General features: G+C 37.0%; 2 protein-coding genes across 2 annotated transcripts in view; one reads left to right on the forward strand and one right to left on the reverse strand.

Annotated features, from left to right (window-relative positions):
- LOC140748554 (uncharacterized) overlaps window positions 1–5,677 on the forward strand; it is a 28,896-nt gene extending 23,219 nt beyond the window's left edge. Inside the window, 5 exon segments of the mRNA XM_073081367.1 lie at window positions 21–137; window positions 1,426–1,553; window positions 3,617–3,761; window positions 4,183–4,296; window positions 5,343–5,677. Of these exon segments, the coding sequence (XP_072937468.1) occupies window positions 21–137; window positions 1,426–1,553; window positions 3,617–3,761; window positions 4,183–4,296; window positions 5,343–5,407 (569 nt within the window). The 3' untranslated portion in view covers window positions 5,408–5,677.
- A 9,645-nt stretch (window positions 5,678–15,322) lies between these two features.
- mri (BTB/POZ domain-containing protein mrityu) lies at window positions 15,323–20,273 on the reverse strand. Its single transcript, XM_073081500.1, has 4 exons — window positions 19,838–20,273; window positions 17,450–17,646; window positions 16,588–16,841; window positions 15,323–16,061 (listed from the first exon to the last, which is right to left on the reverse strand). The coding sequence occupies exons 1-4, from the start codon at window positions 20,136–20,138 to the stop codon at window positions 15,725–15,727; spliced, it is 1,089 nt and encodes a 362-aa protein (XP_072937601.1). The 5' UTR covers window positions 20,139–20,273; the 3' UTR covers window positions 15,323–15,724.
- Between the last annotated feature and the right edge of the window lie 181 nt (window positions 20,274–20,454).

Genomic DNA, 20,454 nt, shown 5'->3' on the forward strand with positions numbered 1-20,454 from the left:
ATATGTTGCTTAACTTCCAGATTCCCATGTTAGCCACAAATATCATGACCTGGCTGCAAGGATGAGCCCAGGGGATATCGACGTGGTGGTAAGCTGTCCAGCTGGTTACTTCCTGGTTACGGAACAGAAGATTTGTGGTGAGTATGCGTGACTATACTAATCGAGGTACGAGTACCTTATGTTTTATGAAAAGTGTTATGAAGAATCGAAATAAAAATTGGCCAAGTGCAAGTCGAACTCGCACACGGAGTTCCGTACCTTTATGTATTTGTTATCATAGAAGCCATAGAAGTAAATTCCGTGTATAATAGCCATAGATTAGTAAAGATTACTCACTCTTAACAAGAAAATGTACCCAGCTTTGAGAATTGAAATAGTTCCGTAAAAAAGTTTTGCCACGTCTCCGTGCTAAAATGTCCCTAAAATATTTGAAATAATTATTTATTTATTATGTAAATTACGCAGTATTAGTTATTTATTCGTAAATTTTCTCTAAAAATGTTTTTATTTGTCAAGAATTCAAAAAAAGAACTTACTAATAAGCCGTTTGTGGTTTCATTCAATTTCAAGGCGGCGAAGTATCTTTACTAATCTATGATAATAGCAGTCACTTTACATCAGCATGGTCTAAAAATAATGAACAACAAAAGTACAAATAGATACATATCAAACGTTAAATATTAAGTATGAATTCTTAAATCTAATCAGCCATCAAAATTTTAAGCCCCTTTAAATCAAAGCCTTCTCAAAAAGCTTGTGTGAGACAAACTCTGATAATTTGATACATGACTGAAATGTAATAGAAAAATATTAAAGTAAAGTCACCTAATGCCGAGGGGTTCTGAAATTGGCACCAAATTCCGTGGTATTTACAAAAACGACTTTTATAAACTATATGGGGTTGATTACAGTTATCCATGGGCGGCAGTAGCCACTTACCATCAGGTGGACTGCATGCTCGTCTGCTACTCCTATATTATAAAAAAAAAAGTTTCCCTTTAATCATAGCTACGAACACTTTTGATAAAGCTACTCTTTAAATAATAAAAAAAATTAAATCAAAATTGAAACTAAATTCAATAAATAACATTTATTTTTATACACCATGTAGCAGTCGTTCTATCTCTTTCACTCCCTTATTTTGTATACTCGGAATTAGGAACCAAATACATCGGAATAAGGATTTTTACATCGGAATTAGGGTTTTCTGACTTTGTTCATATTTATTTTAAATACACATTTAAATCATTATTTAATCGTAAAATGTCGAGTCTATTTCAAGAGTACAGATAATAAAGCTTCTGATAAAATTATCTAATTCCTTATTAAGCCGTAGTAAATGCTTAATATCTGACGCTCTTTCTAGTTTTGGTGAAAATACCGCGGAAATAGGTGACTTTACCTTATATTGCCTACTTTGCTCAGTTATCTGCCCAGCAAATACGTGGGCTGGTGAAGGCGACAACACCTGCGTTCCTTGTCCTCATGATGCGGAGTCCGAGCCTGGAGCCAGCCACTGCTTCTCTGCAGACCGACTGTCACGAAGCTGCCGGGTAGGCTTAATTTAATCTTAGTAAATAAATCAAATTATCATTGCTTTTTATTCAAAATAGGTTCTTTACAGAGCACTTTTTGAATGTCAATACAACTACCACCACTTCACAAGGTGTTTCGTTATGGAGAAGAAGCGGCGAAAGAAAATCCGTAACACACATCATTAAAAAAAAATGTTTTACCTTTACTTAACATGTACATGTGGAGCTGGAACTACTTCAGACCACACCGTTTTTTCAGTCAAATAATCACTTAGTTTATAGTACGCTTTTTTACATAGCATTTGTTTAACGACATGTTTGAACTTTTTTTCTGTGAGATTCAAAAATATCATAATAAACCTTCAATACCTAGTACGAGTTTTTGACTCGAGAATTTTGCAAAAAAAATTGTAATGAAATATTAGTGACGTAATCACCAAAACTGCCCCCGGCCTCCATGTCATCAAAAATAAGAGAGCCCTTTTGGTACTTACATAAGAGTTAAATGCATTTTTATATGGCACGGGTACTCACGATACGCAGTTTTAATTTCCTTGTCACCGATATTCCATACAGTTACACGGATCCTTTCCTTATCCCATGGACAGCTTTCCGGATCAACGCATCCATCTTAAAAGAACTACACCTTTTTTTTTGTTTACGAGGGGGAAACCTTCAAAAGGTACCCGACGACGTGGGAGCGACGCCGGGTTATGTGGGATTTTTACCGCACTAAAACCCCCCCGGTGGCCGTCCTCGGCGCTATGTAGAGGACTCCGGGATCTCCAAAGGAACGCAACCGGAGTCCTCTTAGCGCATAGCCCCGTCGGGCTCCGCCCTGGTGAGCTTGTCGCTCGCCACATCGTCTGGTGTGTACAACGGTATGCGACCACACATACAGCCGCCCTTCCCGGGGTCGCTGACAGGCGGTTCCAGCTCCTACTCTTGCCACCCGCAACCCCGGAAGCCCCCTTTTAGTCGCCTCTTACGACAGGCAGAGGATACCGTAGTCCTATTCTACTCACGGAACTACAGGGACGAATAGAACTACAGCTAGAGCGTTCCCAACGTCTTTCCAGTATATGCGCCGCATACTCAAATACTTCGGTCATTAAGCCCGAATAATAATGATATCCTGGGAAAACTACTGGTGGCAGGCAGGGTGGAGGGTAAGAGACCCAGAGAACGCAGCCCAAAATGATGCTCAGATCAGATATCGGACCATCTAAAGATACCGGTCCGCGAGGCGATACACCAGGCCACTAATCGCAATCTCTAGAAAGACACTATACAGCAAAGACGTCACGATCCTCAGCATTGAGGGACTGACTACAGCGAGAGACACATGAAGCGTAGTCATGGCGAAACTGCAGTAGCAGGAACATACCGTTGTCAATCACTAGTAGATTAATCCATCTACCCTCTTCGTTTAAGTATTACTTTTTCGGTTAAATATCATTTTTTGGTACAACAAAGTACAAACATCAATGAACAAAATTATTATGAAAATATTAAATACAGGAACTAAGAAGTTATTAAAATTGTTTATCCTAACCATAGATTAGTAAAGATTACTCACTCCTAACAAGAAAATGTAACCAGTTTTGACAATTGGAATTGGCACTGTCATCTATTTTGGTGTTTGAAAAATATTAAAAAAATATAGTTTTTAGATCATTTATGAATGATATTTCCCCGCACTTTTTCTTCGATTTCGTGTTTTTGCACCACTTAATTGTAAATGTCGGCATTGTTCCGCGTAAATTATACCATGACAGATATTAAATGGCTGACAGAATTGACAGCTGTTTAAGTCATTTAATGGCTTCCTTCAATTACAAGGCGGTGAGATATCTACACTTTTCTGATCCTAATTAATGATCCTAGCTAACAACGATTATTTATTAAATAAATCTTGAATACTAGGTAATCAACAAAATAATTTCTAGTATTAAAAAAAAGCCACTGTTACAAAATAATAAAAGTTCTTTTGATGATTGGCATTTAAGATTTCTTCCTGTTTTAACAATGTGTTGAACACTCTTCGACCTTCCTAAAAGATGTTTTTCGTATATTTTCAGTGGCGTTGGTTACTATATCTGTATGGGGCACTGGCATGTGTGGCTATCTGCCTGGCTACTGCGTTTTCTATAATGCTGAGACACCACCTTAGGCAACAGTCCAACGTGAGGTATGCTGCTACCTTCGGAGGTGGGACCAGAAGGTGTAAGTTATAAGTTAACTATTCAGGTGGTAGAACCCTTTATGGTTCGACCACCGCCACACCTATTTCTGCCTATTACCTAACAGTAGTGTTAAGCGCTGCTGTGTTCTGGTTTGAAGGGTATGGTAAGGGAGACATACTTTTCCGAGGCGTTCCAGCTTTGGCTTCAGGGGTAGCTGCGCATATGTAGACTACATATGCGCAGCTACCCCTGAAGCCACCTATGGTACCTAAGGTAGGAATATCTAATCCTATCTGGAGTTTATTACAGATGTCCATGGACAGCAGTAGCCACTTACATTCTTGCGGACTAGATGCTCCTCTGCTACTCCTCTATTATGTAAAATAAGAAAGTTAAAGCTGTATTGAATGTTTGAATTTTTAAATGGTATGGTTAGGTTATACTTTATTACTTACTCTCAGTTTCGAGAAGCAAAAAGAGACATTCCCCTCGTCGCCACGCGTCCGCTCCCTCCAGGGTGCTGCTCTCCGAACTGCTGAGGGCGAGCTCATCTTCTACGGTATTTAACTATAATGGTATGTAGCTACTTAAATAATCCTGACAGTATAGGTATAGACATAGGTTAGTAAACTCCTTTATATGTACCGTGTCAAATAACCGCGAAGATACTAGTAGGTATCATAGATTAGTAAAGATTACTCACTCCTAACAAGAAAATGTACCCAGTTTTGAGGATTGAAACAGTTGCGTAAAAAAATTTTGCCACGTCTCCGTGCTAAAATGTCCCTAAAATATTTGAAATTATTATTATAAATTATTTAATTATCATGAAAATTACGCAGTATTAGTTATTTATGTTTAAATTTTCTCTAAAAATGTTTTTATTTGTCAAGAATTCAAAAAAAGAACTTACTATAAAAGCCATTTGCGGCTTCATTCAATTTCAAGGCGGCGAAGTATCTTTACTAATCTATGGTAGGTATATGCATAATTTCATACATCATCACACAAGTGATTCCATCCATGTACTTGTGACAAACTCCTGAAAGAAAAAGTCCTACCTATTTATTGATGTATAATATATGTCCATATAATTATTTATTTTTAACCTTACTTATTATAAAGCTATATTTCTTGAGTGTATCATAATAAAAGAAACATTTGGAGGAAGATGATATATTTTCATAAATACTTTATAACAATGACGATTATAACAATTGGTTTCCCGCCAAAAACTCCCTTTCTCCCGCCACGCCGCACCGCGCCTTAATGATTAAAAATCATTCTGCCACATTATATTATACATCTGCTGTCAGGGTAGATACAACTGAAAACGCGGATTATATTGATGCTGCTGAGGTGACATAAAGATTTCGACATCAAGAGTATAATTAATTAATAACCATTAAACCTATTTTCGTATCAACTGCTTTATATGACTATTGCTAAGAAGAAAAGCTTTGCCACGGAAAGAATCCATTCCTGACTTACTGTGGATGGAACTCCAAAGATTGCTTGAAAATGTTTGCCAATGGAATTACAATGCCATCATAATTATCATGAGGACTTCGTGCACATTTTCTGCTCCTATTACATACATTACACATCTATCTTTTTTCAGACGATGACTACAAATTGTGGAAAGCTAAAAGTACTCCACCACCGTTACCGCCAATCGACTTTTAGTTCGTTATGTTAGAACTGTGCCGGAGATATTTCTTGTCTATTTCTATTTCTCTAATAAAAATGTGTATGATAATATCATTTCTATTTCTATTTCTCAGATAGTAGTATTGTATTGCATTAGGTCTTTTGTCTGTATGTATTCTAAAATTCAAATGTCCTGATTGTTAAACAAAATTTAAACCAAGAAAGTGCTTGCATTTGTATTATTTTATGTGCCATTTTTATTTCTATTTCTCAGGCAGCGATACCTGACTACTAATGTTACACCTATTTCTAAAATTCGTTATACAGAAAATAATAAAAAACAATCCCATCTGTATACTAAATTAATTATAATATTTTTTTGATTTGTAAAATTATTTCTTTTCCTCACATTTTTAGGTATGTTATTTTTCTAAGCGTATGTCGACTGTACTTTTATTGATAGTGTTGTTAAGCGGGCGCAGGTTGTTATTTGCTAAGAATTATAATGTTTGTTAGTTGTTCTAGAGTTTTGCTTCTATAAGTTTAATTAATAAAATTTACTTAATGTTACTAATTTACTTTTATTTCATATTTTCCGCCTTCTTGTGTGGTGCATTTATCTATCTTTGGTAAGATTTTTACCACGCTTTTGTTAGCTTGACCAGTATGTAACGTAATATTTGAACTCGATTTTTACCCACTTAGAACGGTCTGATTAATTCGAAATTTTGAACAATTATCAAAAACCGATGACAATACACGATTTTAATGATGTGTCTCATTCTCCTCATCAAGATCGTCAGGACAAATGATTTCAATTGTCATTTTAGCGTCATTTTTAGTTTTTAACACGCTTTTATTATAGTGTTGGAAGCTAAATGTGTAGAAACTCGAGCGTCATTGGGATTTATACAATTGTGTAGAATAGACATTAGAATGAAGAAAAGGTTATATGATATTTTTCGATTCAGCGTGCGGTTTTCTTATTCTGACGATTTGGAAAAAAATGTATGAGAATGTATGAAGATTAATGTATTTTCCAAAAATGAGCCTTTACCTTTAGTTTGTGATGCATCATTACTTTCCAGGGATTCATGCAAAAAATTGACACTATCAGATAGCATAATAATACAGGATGTATTTCTTTTTCAAAATGACTTTTACACTACTTCGACGTACCACACAATTGGCAGATTATGTTTCCCGTTTTCTAGCATTCTTTCCTTTATATTAAAAAGAAAATTTACCACGCTCGAGCATGTCCAGTGATCGATTTTTTTGATTCTGCAAACTCCCGACAGAAAGCTGGGCACGGGTCTCCTCTCAGAATGAGAAGGATTAGTTCATAGTCCACCGCGCTGGACAAGTGCGTATTGGTAAACTTCGCATACCTTTGACATGTTTTAAATCTCTCAGGTATGCAGGTTTCCTCACGATGTTTTCCTTCACCGTTTAAGCAAGTGAATTTCTAATACGCATATAATTTTCAAAAATTTTTTGAACCTCGGACCCCACGATTAAGAGGCCGAGTTTCTTAACCACTAGGCTATCGCTGCTACTTCTAGCTGAGGACTAACATGACAATCGTAAGTCTCTTCAAATCAGAACAGCAGCGCTACAGTACTGCTATTCGGCAGAAATAAGTGTGGCGGTGCCTTCGGAGTCGAGCCATGGGACTCTACCATATCAGAATATAAAAAAAAATAACAAAAAAATACAACCGACTTCTATGTCACTACAAAGTAAAAAATAATTGAAATAAATGTTGGTTTAGTACATATTTGTGAAGTCGGCGCTCAATATATTTAGTTGGATAACGATGTAAACAGCGTGTCTAATATGAGCGCCGACTTCAGAAATATGTACTAAACCAACATTTATGTCAATTATTTTTTACTTTGTAGTGACATAGAAGTCGGTTGTATTTTTTGTTAAAAAATTTTTTTCACCCTTTTTAGTGATGACATACTAACATTTATATTAATACAATATAAAATTGTATAAACGTGATCATGAATGAAGGTAAGGTCTGTGTTTAAATTGATTGGAACCGTCCGCTCGCAGGGCGCTGCCGCGCCCTGCTCGCTTAGTTTTATATTGTCTTAAATGTTCCAACCTAACCTAACTAAATAGTCAATGATGAACTGGCTTTGCAATTTCATTAGAACCTACACCAAATATCTTCAAACACAACTCAATTATTCCCATCAATTGAGGAGTTACATATTTTGACTCCGAGCCACATTATCAGACCGTTAAATAGTCAATGATAAACTGGTTTTGCAATTTCATTAGAACCTACACCAAATATCTTCTAACAAAACTCAATTATACCCATCGGTTGAGGAGTTACATATTTTGTCTCCAGAACCCACTCTGATCCTCATAATATTTAAATGGGACCAACTTGTAGCAATTGTACACACACGAAATTAAAGGCATTAAAATAGGTTCATAAACGGCGAAGTTATGGCTGTTATATTTACATGGGTGGAGGAGTTCTCCTCATTTTCTCCAGAACCCATCGATGGATCCTAACCATATTAAATGGGACCAACTTCCAGCTCGTCTCTAAACAATAAAAAAAGATTTATTAAAATCGGTCCACGAACGGCTGAGTAATTCGTGTACATACATAAAAAAAAAAAAGATACCGGCCGAATTGATAACCACCTCCTTTTTGAAGTCGGTTAAAAATGTATTTCTGTCGATTCTCTCAAATTTGGGTCAGCTATTTTGAATATAATATTTCTGCAGCTATAGAATCTTCTATAGTCTAACAGCTTCAAATAACTGTATAGTTACTATTGAAATATAGGAAATTAAAACTATAATTTTATATCAAGTCTTTATTAAACTCACTAGGTAACATAAGTGATTAAAATACAGTTTAACAATGGAATAGTTACATGGATGAAGTAACTAAATAGACACCGACACAATTACTTTCAGACTTAAAACTCCGAGTAATAATAAAATTAATATATTGAGCCTCCATGCCAAGGCACAGGAACGAATCTTAGTCGAAGGTCGTTTGTCCACTGCATCATCACGGAGCCGATACCGAGAACGGGATTTATTTCGGGGCGATTTAAATATGTCGTGACGGCGATAGTTTGTCCACCGCGACCGATATCGAAGGATTATTTTGTTCGATCGATATCGGATATGTGTGACAACAGTATATGGAAAAGTTCCAACGTGTTTTATTATTTATGTATACCAACGTGTTTTATTAGTTATATATACGTGTTTTTATTGCCGGCACATCGGCCCGACAAAAACTCGGTGCCCATCTAGCGGTCACGCCGATCTACTCGAAATATCGGCAGCCGGGATGACGATGGTCGGGTGACGGTCGTGCGGTGAACAAGATGTTATAGTAAATGTATGTAGGCTACTTCGGCGCCGTTATTAATTATCGGTATCGGCTCGGTGACGGTGGCCGTGGACAAACAGCGAAAGACAAGTTAAATCGCCACGACAGGCGGTTTTGGTCTGCAGTGTGTAGTGTTTGTTCACTCAATCGTCGATTGCGGCTGCTAAAAGTAGATAGCCTACCCTCTTTTTTTTTAATTTTCACATCACATTTCGCCCAAATTTACTTTTAAAGCAACGAAATTAGCGAATTATTTCCATTTCAACTTGGATTAACTGTTCCTACACCGCGCTTAGAGATGTTCTCATCTGTGCCTGCTGTTCGTACCCTCGGCTCTTTCTCTTTATACTCTAGTAGACTCTATAATTACTCACACTCAATACACGTTTAATTGATCGCAACATAAATATTACCCATTTGGAGTCCATTCAGTAACCACGTCCATGTTATTAAATAATGCCCAGATTTTAATGCAGCGAAAGCATTAGCTCTAAAACTGTAAGGCTCAGTTCACTTGGCATTCTACTGCACGTTTTGATGTGAAAATGTCTTAACTCAATGATAAAACTTTCTTGTATCACAAAATACGGTTACATTCAAATAATAACTGCGAGACTAAATGTCCAGGCTCACAGAACGCGTATTTTTATAATATAGGAGTAGCAGACGAACATACAGTCCACCTGATGGAAAGTGTCTACTGCCGCCCTTGGACATCTATCAACTCCACATAATTAGTCCTAACTGAGCTCGGCCACAGATGCGCCGCTAGGCCTGAGGACTAAGGAATACCTCGGATAAGTATGTCTCCCCTACCACACCTCAAACAAGAACACAGCAGCGCTTAACACTGCTGTTATTAGGCAGACAGGTGTGGCGGTGGTGCCGCCGGAGTCGAACCACATGGTTCTACCACCATTACAATACTTGTACGAAAAGTTGTAGAACCCTTTGGGGTTCGACTCCGGCGGCACTACCGCCACACCTATTTCTACCGAATAACAGCAGTGTTAGGCGCTGCTGTGTTCCGGTTTGAAGGGTGTGGTAAGGGAGACAGACTTTTCCGAGGCGTTCCAACTTAGTCCTCAGGGGTAGCGGCGCATCTCTGGCTGACCTCAGGTAGGAATATCTTATCCTATCTGGGGTTGATTACAGATGTCCATGGGCGGCAGTAGTCACTTACCATCAGGTGGATTGCATGTTCGTCTGCTACTCCTTTGTTATATAAAAAAAAATATAGATAATATTTCCTCCGCAAAAACGTGCAATACAAAACCATATGAACCGAGTACAAGTATATATTATTATTAGTTAAAACTATCATAAGAATATTTTCAACTCGATTGAAAGAGTGTTTCACTACGGACGAGTAAGCGAGTGTATAGTATCGCGATAGATATAAAAATTTAGTCTGTTTTTCTACAGATATACATCTTTTTACCACATTTTTATTAGCTTGACCTATATTTATGTATGTAACGGAATAATTAAACTCGATTTTTACCTTCGATCACTAATAAGAACTAGATACACAATCAGCGACAAAAAACGGGGCGACGAAAAGAGCACCCAAATAGACATTTGGGTGCACAAACCTGTCAAAGTGATAGCTTATGACAGCTAGCTTATGTCGTAAAAATTTATTGCTTTTAGGTAAGCAGTTTTTAACACCATTAAATAATAGTGATAAGGTTGATTTTGCATTAATTTTAGATTCTGTCGCTTAGAATTTTATAAACACGTTTGACGCCACTTTTGAAGTTCATTTTTGTATGGGATTGTGTATCTAGTTCTTATTTGTGATCGAAGATTTTTACCGTTTGAACGGTTCGATTAATTTTAAATTTTGAACAATCATCAAGAACCGATGACAATACACGAATTTAATAATCCTATCCCATTCTCCTCGTCAGGATCATCAGGAATCAGGATTACGATTTTTCTAGTGCGATTTTAGCATGATTTTTAGTTTTTAAACTATAATTAGAGTTGTATAGAGTTCGCTAGTGTGGCGACGGCGATGGCGCCACGAGCATTCTGTATCACGCTATCGAAGTTTTCTAAACATCTTGTACATATACAAGCTCCGACTGAGACTGTCGGAGCACGGCCGCTGTCCGGGCATATTCACCTAGCCCACAGGGCGATCTCCTATTGCCAAACTAGTAAATATCATAAATGTTTTAAAGGCTACCAAAAAAGTAATTTTAAGTATGATACGATATGTACTTATCTTTTTAGGGTTCCGTACCCAAAAGGTAAGAACGGAACCCTATTACTAAGCCACCGCTGTCTGTCCGTCTGTCACAGGGCTCTATCTCGTAAACCGTAATAGATAGACACTTGAAATTTTCACAGAGTATGTATAGGTAACGTTGGCCGCTATAACAACAAATACTAAAAAAAGACACTTAAAAAACGGCAGTCTCCGTACAAGAAACCGTAGTTTTTCGCTTTATCTATTGAACCGTAATAGATAGATGGTATAAAATTTTCCCCGTGCATTCTACTTCTATGGCTGCTATAATAACAAATACTAATAAAAAACCAACGCAAATTTGGTGGTACGGAAGCCTCCATGTGCGAGTCCGATTTGCACTTGGCCAATTATTGATTTATTTAATACCCCAAAGAAGTATGACTTTTTACGTATTTTCGCACATAAATACACTCAGACTTAGATATATGCTTTTTAATATAGTGAGAACTCGTTTCCTCGTCCGCACGAAACGTCATAATCTAAAATGGACCATATTAGTTGTAGTATTAAGTTCCCAAAAACGGTAATTAATTTTCTATTAAGTTATATCTATTATAGTATAGTTGACCCGCGGTAACCCAGTAACTGTTTTGAAACGCAGAATAACAAACACAATTTATTATAGATAACTAGCTGACCCGGGAAACGTTATGTTGCCATATAAATAAAAAAAATGTTATGAGTGAACAACCCTTATCACTTAGGGATATGAAAAATAGATAGTAGCCGATTCTCAGACCTACTGAATATGCAAATAAAATTTGGTGAAAATCGGCAAAGCCGATTCGGAGGAGTACGGAAACTAACATTGTGACACGAGAATTTTATATATAAGATGTATTTAAAATACTTATCGACATATTCACGGTATTACTAACACAGGGCCGGATTACCGCGTGTCAACTATTAACAAAACTACATTTATATACGTATGGAAAGCTGTAAATTTAGAATATATTTATCACTATGAATATTGTGCCGACCTATTGAATAACAATATGTACGAGTTTATAGGAATCCGTTTATAAGCAGAAGCATTGATATAAGTAACTAGAGTAATTGTATTAGACCTTGTTGTTCAGGGCCGGATTTGGTAGCCAGGTAGGGCCCCAGGGCCTCCACAAGAGGGGCCCTCACAATAGAAAATTATTTTCAACAAGTTTCAACAAATTTCAACTGATCAGTAACTTTTGCTTTTTCAAACAGTATTTTTTCGTATTTTTACCGCCAATACTCGCACTTAACGTATTTATTACATTATTTGTTAAAATCATTTAATTTATTGGCATTTTTTATAGTTTGACGAAAAAATGGTTTCTTTAATTCGGAAAATAATTAGAGGCCTCAGCTTTTTCAGTGCCCTTGGGGCCCCAGACCTCTAAATCCGGCCTTGGCTATACGATTTCAATCTACCTTCAACATTGATATACACCAACAACAGTGGACCAAACAGACTGCCTTGTTAAACACCTTACAATTTAAGGCTCGTACACACTAGCGTTTCTCCGTAAAACGCATCCGCAGCAAAATCGCTGCGTTTACGCAACATCGTTTATAATCGTGTTCAAGTCCCTTTAAATTTTAAATTATATTTTTATAGGACAATCTGACAGAAGTATTTTCTGGTCTGAAATAAACGATGTGGTGACAACGCGGCGTACACGCTGCGTATACGCTTAACAAACGCCAACGTAAAAACGCTAGTGTGTGTATGCCCTTACGCTGTTAATACACGATAATATACCAAAGCGACATTTTTACTACAATTTTTGTACGACTATGCGACTTTTACTCATATACTAAACTAATATTGCTATTTTGATTACAGACATCCATAGGCGACAGTTATTAAAAAATGAATTACATGCATATTTACTATTACAATTACATAAAAAATTACTAAGCAATAATCGCAATAAAATCGCAAAATCGCACTTTTGACTTCCGTTAACATTATCGTGTATTAACAGCCTAATATACATTAGTATACTCCCAGTACAATTCTACAAGTTCTTACAAAAATTTCACATCTTTTAAACATAGTCAACCATATTGACAGACATATTTTCGTATCAAAAGCCATATACAAATCTACTGAACAAATTTTATTTTATTTTATTACATGTCCATTTTCTATCAAAATTTCATGAACTCTGGTTTGAAGTACATAGAGGCGTTCCAACTTAGTTCTCGAGTCGCAACGCTGTATAGTCCGCGTAAAACTTCTAGTCCGCTCTGAATATAGAAATGAATCACGTCGCCATAGCATATTGTTTGACTACCTGCTCGCAACTTCAAAGCGGACTAGCAGTTTGGCGCGGACTATAATTTAGTCCTCAGTCATATTTTTTTAGTTTCTAGTAACAAAGTAACATACAGTCCACCTGATGGTAATTTAAACAATTTGGTAGCCTCCTTTCCTTCCAACTTAGTCCTCAGGGGTGAGGGTAATTCACATAAGCTAAATTTATTTATAAAAAAATTTAGAGAAAGCTAGCTGACCCTGTAAACGTTGTGTTGCTATATAAAAAAAAAATGTTAAGGGTGAACAACTCTTATCACTTAGGGGTATGAAAAATAGATAGTAGCCGATTCTCAGACCTCCTGAATATGCATATAAAATTTGGTGAAAATCGGTAAAGCTGTTTCGGAGGAGTATAGTAACTAATATTGTGACACGAGAATTTTATATTTATACTAATATCATAAAGAGGAAAACTTTGTTTGTTTGGTTGTAATGAATTGGCTCAAAAACTACTGGACCGAGTTTAAAAATTCTTTCACCACATTATCTACGAATAGCATAGGCTATGTTTTATATGAAATATATTTGATAAATAGATTTTGAGATGGTACAAAGTTTACCGGGTCAGCTAGTATAAGATATAAATATTGATGACGTAACCACCTTGGGCTTCCATGTAAATCCATCAAATACCACCCATCTTTGGTGCTTGCGTAATACTTGAATTATAATGATTTGAAGGTGGTAGAACCCTTTGTGGTTCGACTCCGGCGGCACCACCGCCACGTCTATTTCTGTTATAACAGCAGTGTTAAGCACTGCTGTGTTCTGGTTTGAAGTGTGGTTAGGAAGACATACTTTTCCGAGGCATTGCAACTTTGTCCTCGGGGGTAGCGGCGCATCTGTGGCCGACCTCAGGTAGGAATATCTAATTCTATCTGGGGTTGATTACAGATGTCCATGGGCAGTAGCTTACCATCAGGTGAACTGCATGCTAGTCTGCTTCTTCTATACTACAAAATAGTACATTACAATACGAGGACGAAAAATTTTTTATATCACGGCGTGCGTAAATGGACGTTTTACGCACGCTTCGCGTGCGCAAAACCCCCATTTCCGACCCCGTAATATAAAATTTTATACAACACGCGGACGAAAAATGTTTTTCTGACTCGTGTGATTGCAGTCCTCGCCTGCGGCTCGGCCTGCAAACTCACACTTGTCAGAAAAAAATTTTTCGTCCTCGTATTGTAATGTACTATTATATCACGGCGTGCGTAAATTGACGTTTTACGCACGCTTCGCGTGCGCAAAACCCCAATTTCCGACCCCGTAATATAAAATTTTATACAACACGCGGACGAAAAATGTTTTTCTGACTCGTGTGATTGCAGTCCTCGCCTGCGGCTCGGCCTGCAAACTCACACTTGTCAGAAAAAAATTTTTCGTCCTCGTATTGTAATGTACTATTTCTGACAAGTGTGAGTTTGCAGGCCGAGCCGCAGGCGAGGACTGCAATCACACGAGTCAGAAAAACATTTTTCGTCCGCGTGTTGTATAAAATTTTATATTACGGGGTCGGAAATGGGGGTTTTGCGCACGCGAAGCGTGCGTAAAACGTCAATTTACGCACGCCGTGATATAAAGAAATATTTTCATCTATCTAAATGAAAAAAATTATCCATTTTAAGATTCACACTCTTCATAACTGCTTTTGTGGAGTTTTTGGAAAAACCCAACCACCTATGCTCCCATAGAACTTATATTTTCGATTTTTATGTTTATCTATCACAAATTCAAATCCCATCAAGAATGATTCAGTAGTTTTCACATAATTCTAGTACCAATGCGGTCTCATAAATTAAAGTACATAATTAAATTATTAAAAACCAAATTTTTTTTTTTTAATTGAGTAAATGATAATTTTTGTCTATATGTATAGGTACATTTCACTATATATATGAATAAAATTTGTCTGTTTGTAACATCAAATTAACTGTGATTTACAAAGCTCATATAAGCTTTAATAGTAACCAAAAAAAACGTATTAGTAATATTTTTTTTTAATAACTTCTTAGTTTTTTCTATGGGAGCAATTCTTGAAAACTACTGAACCGATTCAGATGGGACTTTTACACAACGATAGCGGACTTTACATGAAAGTTAATACAGGGATGGAGAAAATGGAGCCACAGAACTCATAATGTAAAATGTAAAAACTTGACAATAATTTTCAAAAAATCAAAAGACACACATCTCCTGATTTTATCATTGTCTACTAATTAGCAATCACCTTCCTCATGTCATATCGCGTGACGTCATAAATGACATACTGCAAATAAAAAACACAAAAAAAAAAATTCAATGTCACTTCACCCCTACCTCCCTTGTCACTCCGAAGGTCTAAAGGTACCAACAAAACATTCCCATTATCAACCTGAGGACCGCTCTCGACGAGCGGGCTGGTAATCACTGCTCCTCCTCCTGAACCTCTGGCCCAGGGTCTTGGGCTTCCACCTCAGGTTCCCTCACTCTATTCGAGTCCAACTCGATCACAGGATCAGCTGTGGCCTCTGCCAAATTCGTGACCGATTTGGACTTGAAACACTGAAAGTCCACATGCCGACTCTTGGCCTCTTGTTTCTCCCAGGACATGTGGATGAAGGGCCGTTGGACGTAGTTGTAGATGACCTCGGCCCTACCGCCTGGGCGTTTGCGGACTTTCTCCTTGTAAGTGGGGTACCCTTCAACCCCGAGGCGGATTTTTTTCAAGTCGCGTTCTTTCATCACTTGTTTCGCTACCTCCCTGTAAAATATTTGTACCATTGATTAACTGAGATCGACAAACAATTGGAATTAAAATTACAAAATTAATAAGATACTTTTTGAAATATGAGAGCGACTTCTCGCAAAATCGTCATTTTTATTTTTTTATTTTGTAGTAGCAAACAAGCATGTTGATTTCTATTCATACATACTTTGTAATTAACTTTTGATTTTCTACTTTCAGTCAATCCATCGAATATTTAAAACTCTACTTTATTGTTTATAATTTTAAAGCGAATTTGACGTCATTTCGGTAGTCGGCAAAATAATTTTATATATTCATATGAAATTAAATGCATTATAACAATGTTTACTAACTTTCTGAGGCCATAAGTAAAACAGAATTCAAAATTCAAAATCATAAAGCAATTTTTAAATTCTATTAGTTTCTGTATACTGAAATAATCATTAGAAATACTTAAAAAAGGCCATAATAATCGATAATGTGTATGTATATAATATTATATATGTATAGATATGGATAGATTGAGTATAGAAAAACATACCTGTTCTCAATATACTTGAAGAACCTATACAGCGGCGTCGACAGCACGGTCTGGCTATACTCATCGCCCATTTGAGGAGGGTACTCCTCATCCCACTCCACCGAGTCATCGTCCAGCAACACCACAACATGGCACTCCCTGTCTCCGCGCTCAGCTGACTCTACCATCAGGGGGAGGATGAGCCGCTCGAGGAAACACTCGAACTGGCGACGGGCACCCTCGTTGGATAGCTCGTGGAGTAGACCTTGGAGATTCTGGAAAATGAGAGGGAATTATTAAAACACCAATATAACTAACATCGTCACGTTAAGTTGGCTTGTAAATGTACTTAATGTAAGCTATACATGCTATAGTATACCGCACATTTTACCGGGCACTGCGCTGGTTTGACCTGTACGGGCAAACCTGCACAGTGCCCGGACATTGATAGTGTAGGAATGTTCCGGTGTACCGTACGGTGTTCAGTTCTAACGCGTTGGCATCGATTAAAGGCGATGAAGAGCTGTACGGTGTCACACAACAGAATTGACTTTTCAACTTATGCCTGCACAGCTTCAAAAAACTGCACAGGTCTTTTCTTGTATGACAATATCTATTTATTTTAAAGCTATTTTTATTTTAAGTATTTGTTGTTATAGCAACGACCATTCTGCATTCTCTGTAAAAATTTCGAGTGTTTGCCTATGGACATTTGCAACATCACAGGAGTCACCAATGTATTGCTGTGTAGATTTCTTTTTGTACCTATTTTAAAGAGCCTCACATCATAGCTAAGAGAATACCTCTACGCTTCTACGCCAAGAGAGAAGGAAGTTAATTCCACGTCTTGCATATTCTTCAAATAATGACTCACAAAACCCACCTGACATCTGACCGTGTTAGCATCAAACGGGACCAGCAGATAGTCGCAGGCCTCGTGCAGCTCCTGCACGGAGACAGTGGGAGGACACCGGATGGTACCACCGCGGTAGTACTCCAGTATAGCGCGGAACACTGTGGCCGATATGCCCTCGGCGACCTCGTACTCGCCTCTCTCGTTTGGATGGGTGAATTCTATGCCTGATAGAGAAAAAGTAACTTAAGCTGGTACAAACAATATTGAGCTTAGAAAACATAAAATCAAATCAAATCAAATATTCTTTACTGTGAAAAATAGGTAACAATAGGTACTTAATTTTCTCTCTTTTCCCCCCACAAATGGGCACACAATAATGGTATACACGTTTTAAATTTATATAGTTACAACTTAATAAAATACAAAACTTAAAAATATATCAAAATTAAAGTATAATGTCAATTTGGAGATTTTCATCAAAACCACTGCCAAATTTTTGTCTAATCTTGGATCTATGGCATCCAGTTATGGGGGACAGCCACTCATTCTAATATTGAAATCTTGCAAAGATTCCAAAATAAAATGCTAAGAATGATAACCAATGCTCCATGGTACGTCATAAACGAAAAATTACATCACAACCTGCAAGTCAGCACAGTAAGGCAAGAAGAAGAGAATAAGAAGAAGAAGAGAATAATAAACCACCCAAACCCCTTGGCAAAGACCCTCATGAAAGAAACTCAGAAACATTAAAACAAAAAGAAAACACTGCCATATCAGAGATGACCTGCACGATGAAGCAATCACTGTACCTGTCTGTCAGGCAATAGTTTCTGGGTTCGATTCCGGTTTGATGTATGTTTTGGTTGCATAAAAAGAAATTGAGCTATAGAGCATGCCAAAGAATTAAGCCAAAGAAAGAAGAAAGCAATTATTGTGGGGCTTTGAGTTTAGAAAGAATTATTTTTGTCTCATCAATAAATACCAACTAGAACACAAGAACAATGTGTCTATCCCTTTACGTGATAAAATAAAGAAGTGCAGTGTCACACCACCACCACCTTCATTATAAGATTATTTAGCAGTTTAAGTAGTCTTAAATTAGTCTATATAATAATTAATATAAAGTTTAGTCCGCACCAAACTGCTAATCCACTCTGAATATATAAACGAGTCGTGTTGAATAGCAAATTCTAAATATTAACGAGAAGATGATGATCGCGGGACCCCTCTAGGCATCTTCCGCTGCCCACTCTCGCCCTCAGGTACATAGCTGCATTAGTATGCCCTTACGTTGCTACGGAATATTTGCTTGTAGTTGTGTGCAACAACTTCAGAGTGGACTGGAAGTCTGACGCAGACTATACCTACTCACTTGATACTTTATACAAACAAAAAAAAATACCAAACAAAGAAACACCCATTGAGACAACCAAGAGAAAATAGTAGTAAACTCTTTGTGTTAAGTTTGCCTTGTAGTCAAAATTCTACTATAATCATACATTTTCCATTTATATTTATTGATCATCACTTATATCAACCCAATTATTAACTTTTTAAGCTACCAAATAAAACAAATATTAAAAAAAAAAAAAATTGTTTGCAAAAGTTCTTAATTGTTTTATCATTTTTATATTGACATTTATTAATTACAAATTTTAATCTTTACTATGCAAAATATGGAACACTGATTATTAATAATAATGGGGGGTAAAAGTAATGATCAGGGAATTTATATGACTAATGTAGGACATGACTAATAAATGTCATTAAGAAGAAAATACCCTGTTGATAAGGTTTTTAAGTAAATATTTTTAATTGCACCATAATTAGCAATAACACAACAATTAGTAATCATTGTAACATCACTTAACAAATGAGTCACATATTTTTCAGTGAGACAACTTCTAAAATAAAAATAATAAAAGAAAGCAAAAATCTCTGTATTTTCTATATATTGCTTCCTTTTAGATTCCTTATGATTATAATAATATTCACAGGGATTTTTGCTTTCTTTTATTCATTTTTATGATGTTCCTTTAATTTGACATAAATTTAAATATTTATAAGCAGTGACAGAATATAAACACAGCCTCTCAGAGGATCTGAGGTCCGAAACAAAGGCACCTTTAACTTTTAGTAATGAGTTTTAGAAATTAATTACCACATGCTCATGAAAACATTGGGAGAAAATCAACACACCTGAAACTTTTCTTAAAAAAGTTGTCAAAGTTTAGTGTACCAATCTACACTAGGCTTAGGACTATGATCTAAATAGCTTAGTCCAATGCTGACCACACGCTAGCTACTATTAGTAGCTCGTAACTCAAACGAGTCCATCAGTGGGGCAGAAATGCATTAACAACAAAAAAAAACAAACAAAGCTTAAACTCAACTTTAATTAAAAAAACTTACCAGAACTAAACATCCTACCCAACATAGTGTTGGGATGCGCGGTGAACTGTGCAGGATCGACCACGAAGCGAGTGTTGTCCACCACGAGCGTGATCCTGTCCTCCAGAGCCTTCCGCGGCGTGTCCTGCGACGTGGACGGCATCGGCTTCATCGTAGGAACACGGCGCACTACGTTACGCTTCGACAGCCGCTTCCGCCGCTCCTCACTGTCCCGCCTGTACTCCTCGGTGTCGCTACTGCTGTCCGGATAGAAGAATGACCTACGCATGGCCTCTTGGCCCTTCAGTTGTGAGTCGGACATAGGCGCTCGCTCTCCCGAGCCCTCACATCACGCTCGATACTGACCTATCGGCACGTTTGTTTACAGAACAAAGAGTAGAGTAAAGATACGTTAATGTTTCGCAAAAGAGAATGGAATTTTCGCAGTAGTCACTTTCGTCAGTTTCGTCAGCAGCTTTTTACTTTTTTATTTAACGTCACAGAGTATAAAGTTATTATTGAACACTGTTTGGATACAGATTATAAAAAATAATAAGTGTTGTCTGTTTACTTTAGAAAATTGTAAATGTAACGATGAACAAATGCATTATATCTTATAATGTACGTAATTCCTATTT

This window comes from Epargyreus clarus, unplaced genomic scaffold (genome assembly GCF_041222505.1).
Source record: "Epargyreus clarus isolate Ecla_fem2 unplaced genomic scaffold, WU_Ecla_fem_2.2 ptg000016l, whole genome shotgun sequence".
Lineage (NCBI taxonomy): Eukaryota > Metazoa > Arthropoda > Insecta > Lepidoptera > Hesperiidae > Epargyreus > Epargyreus clarus.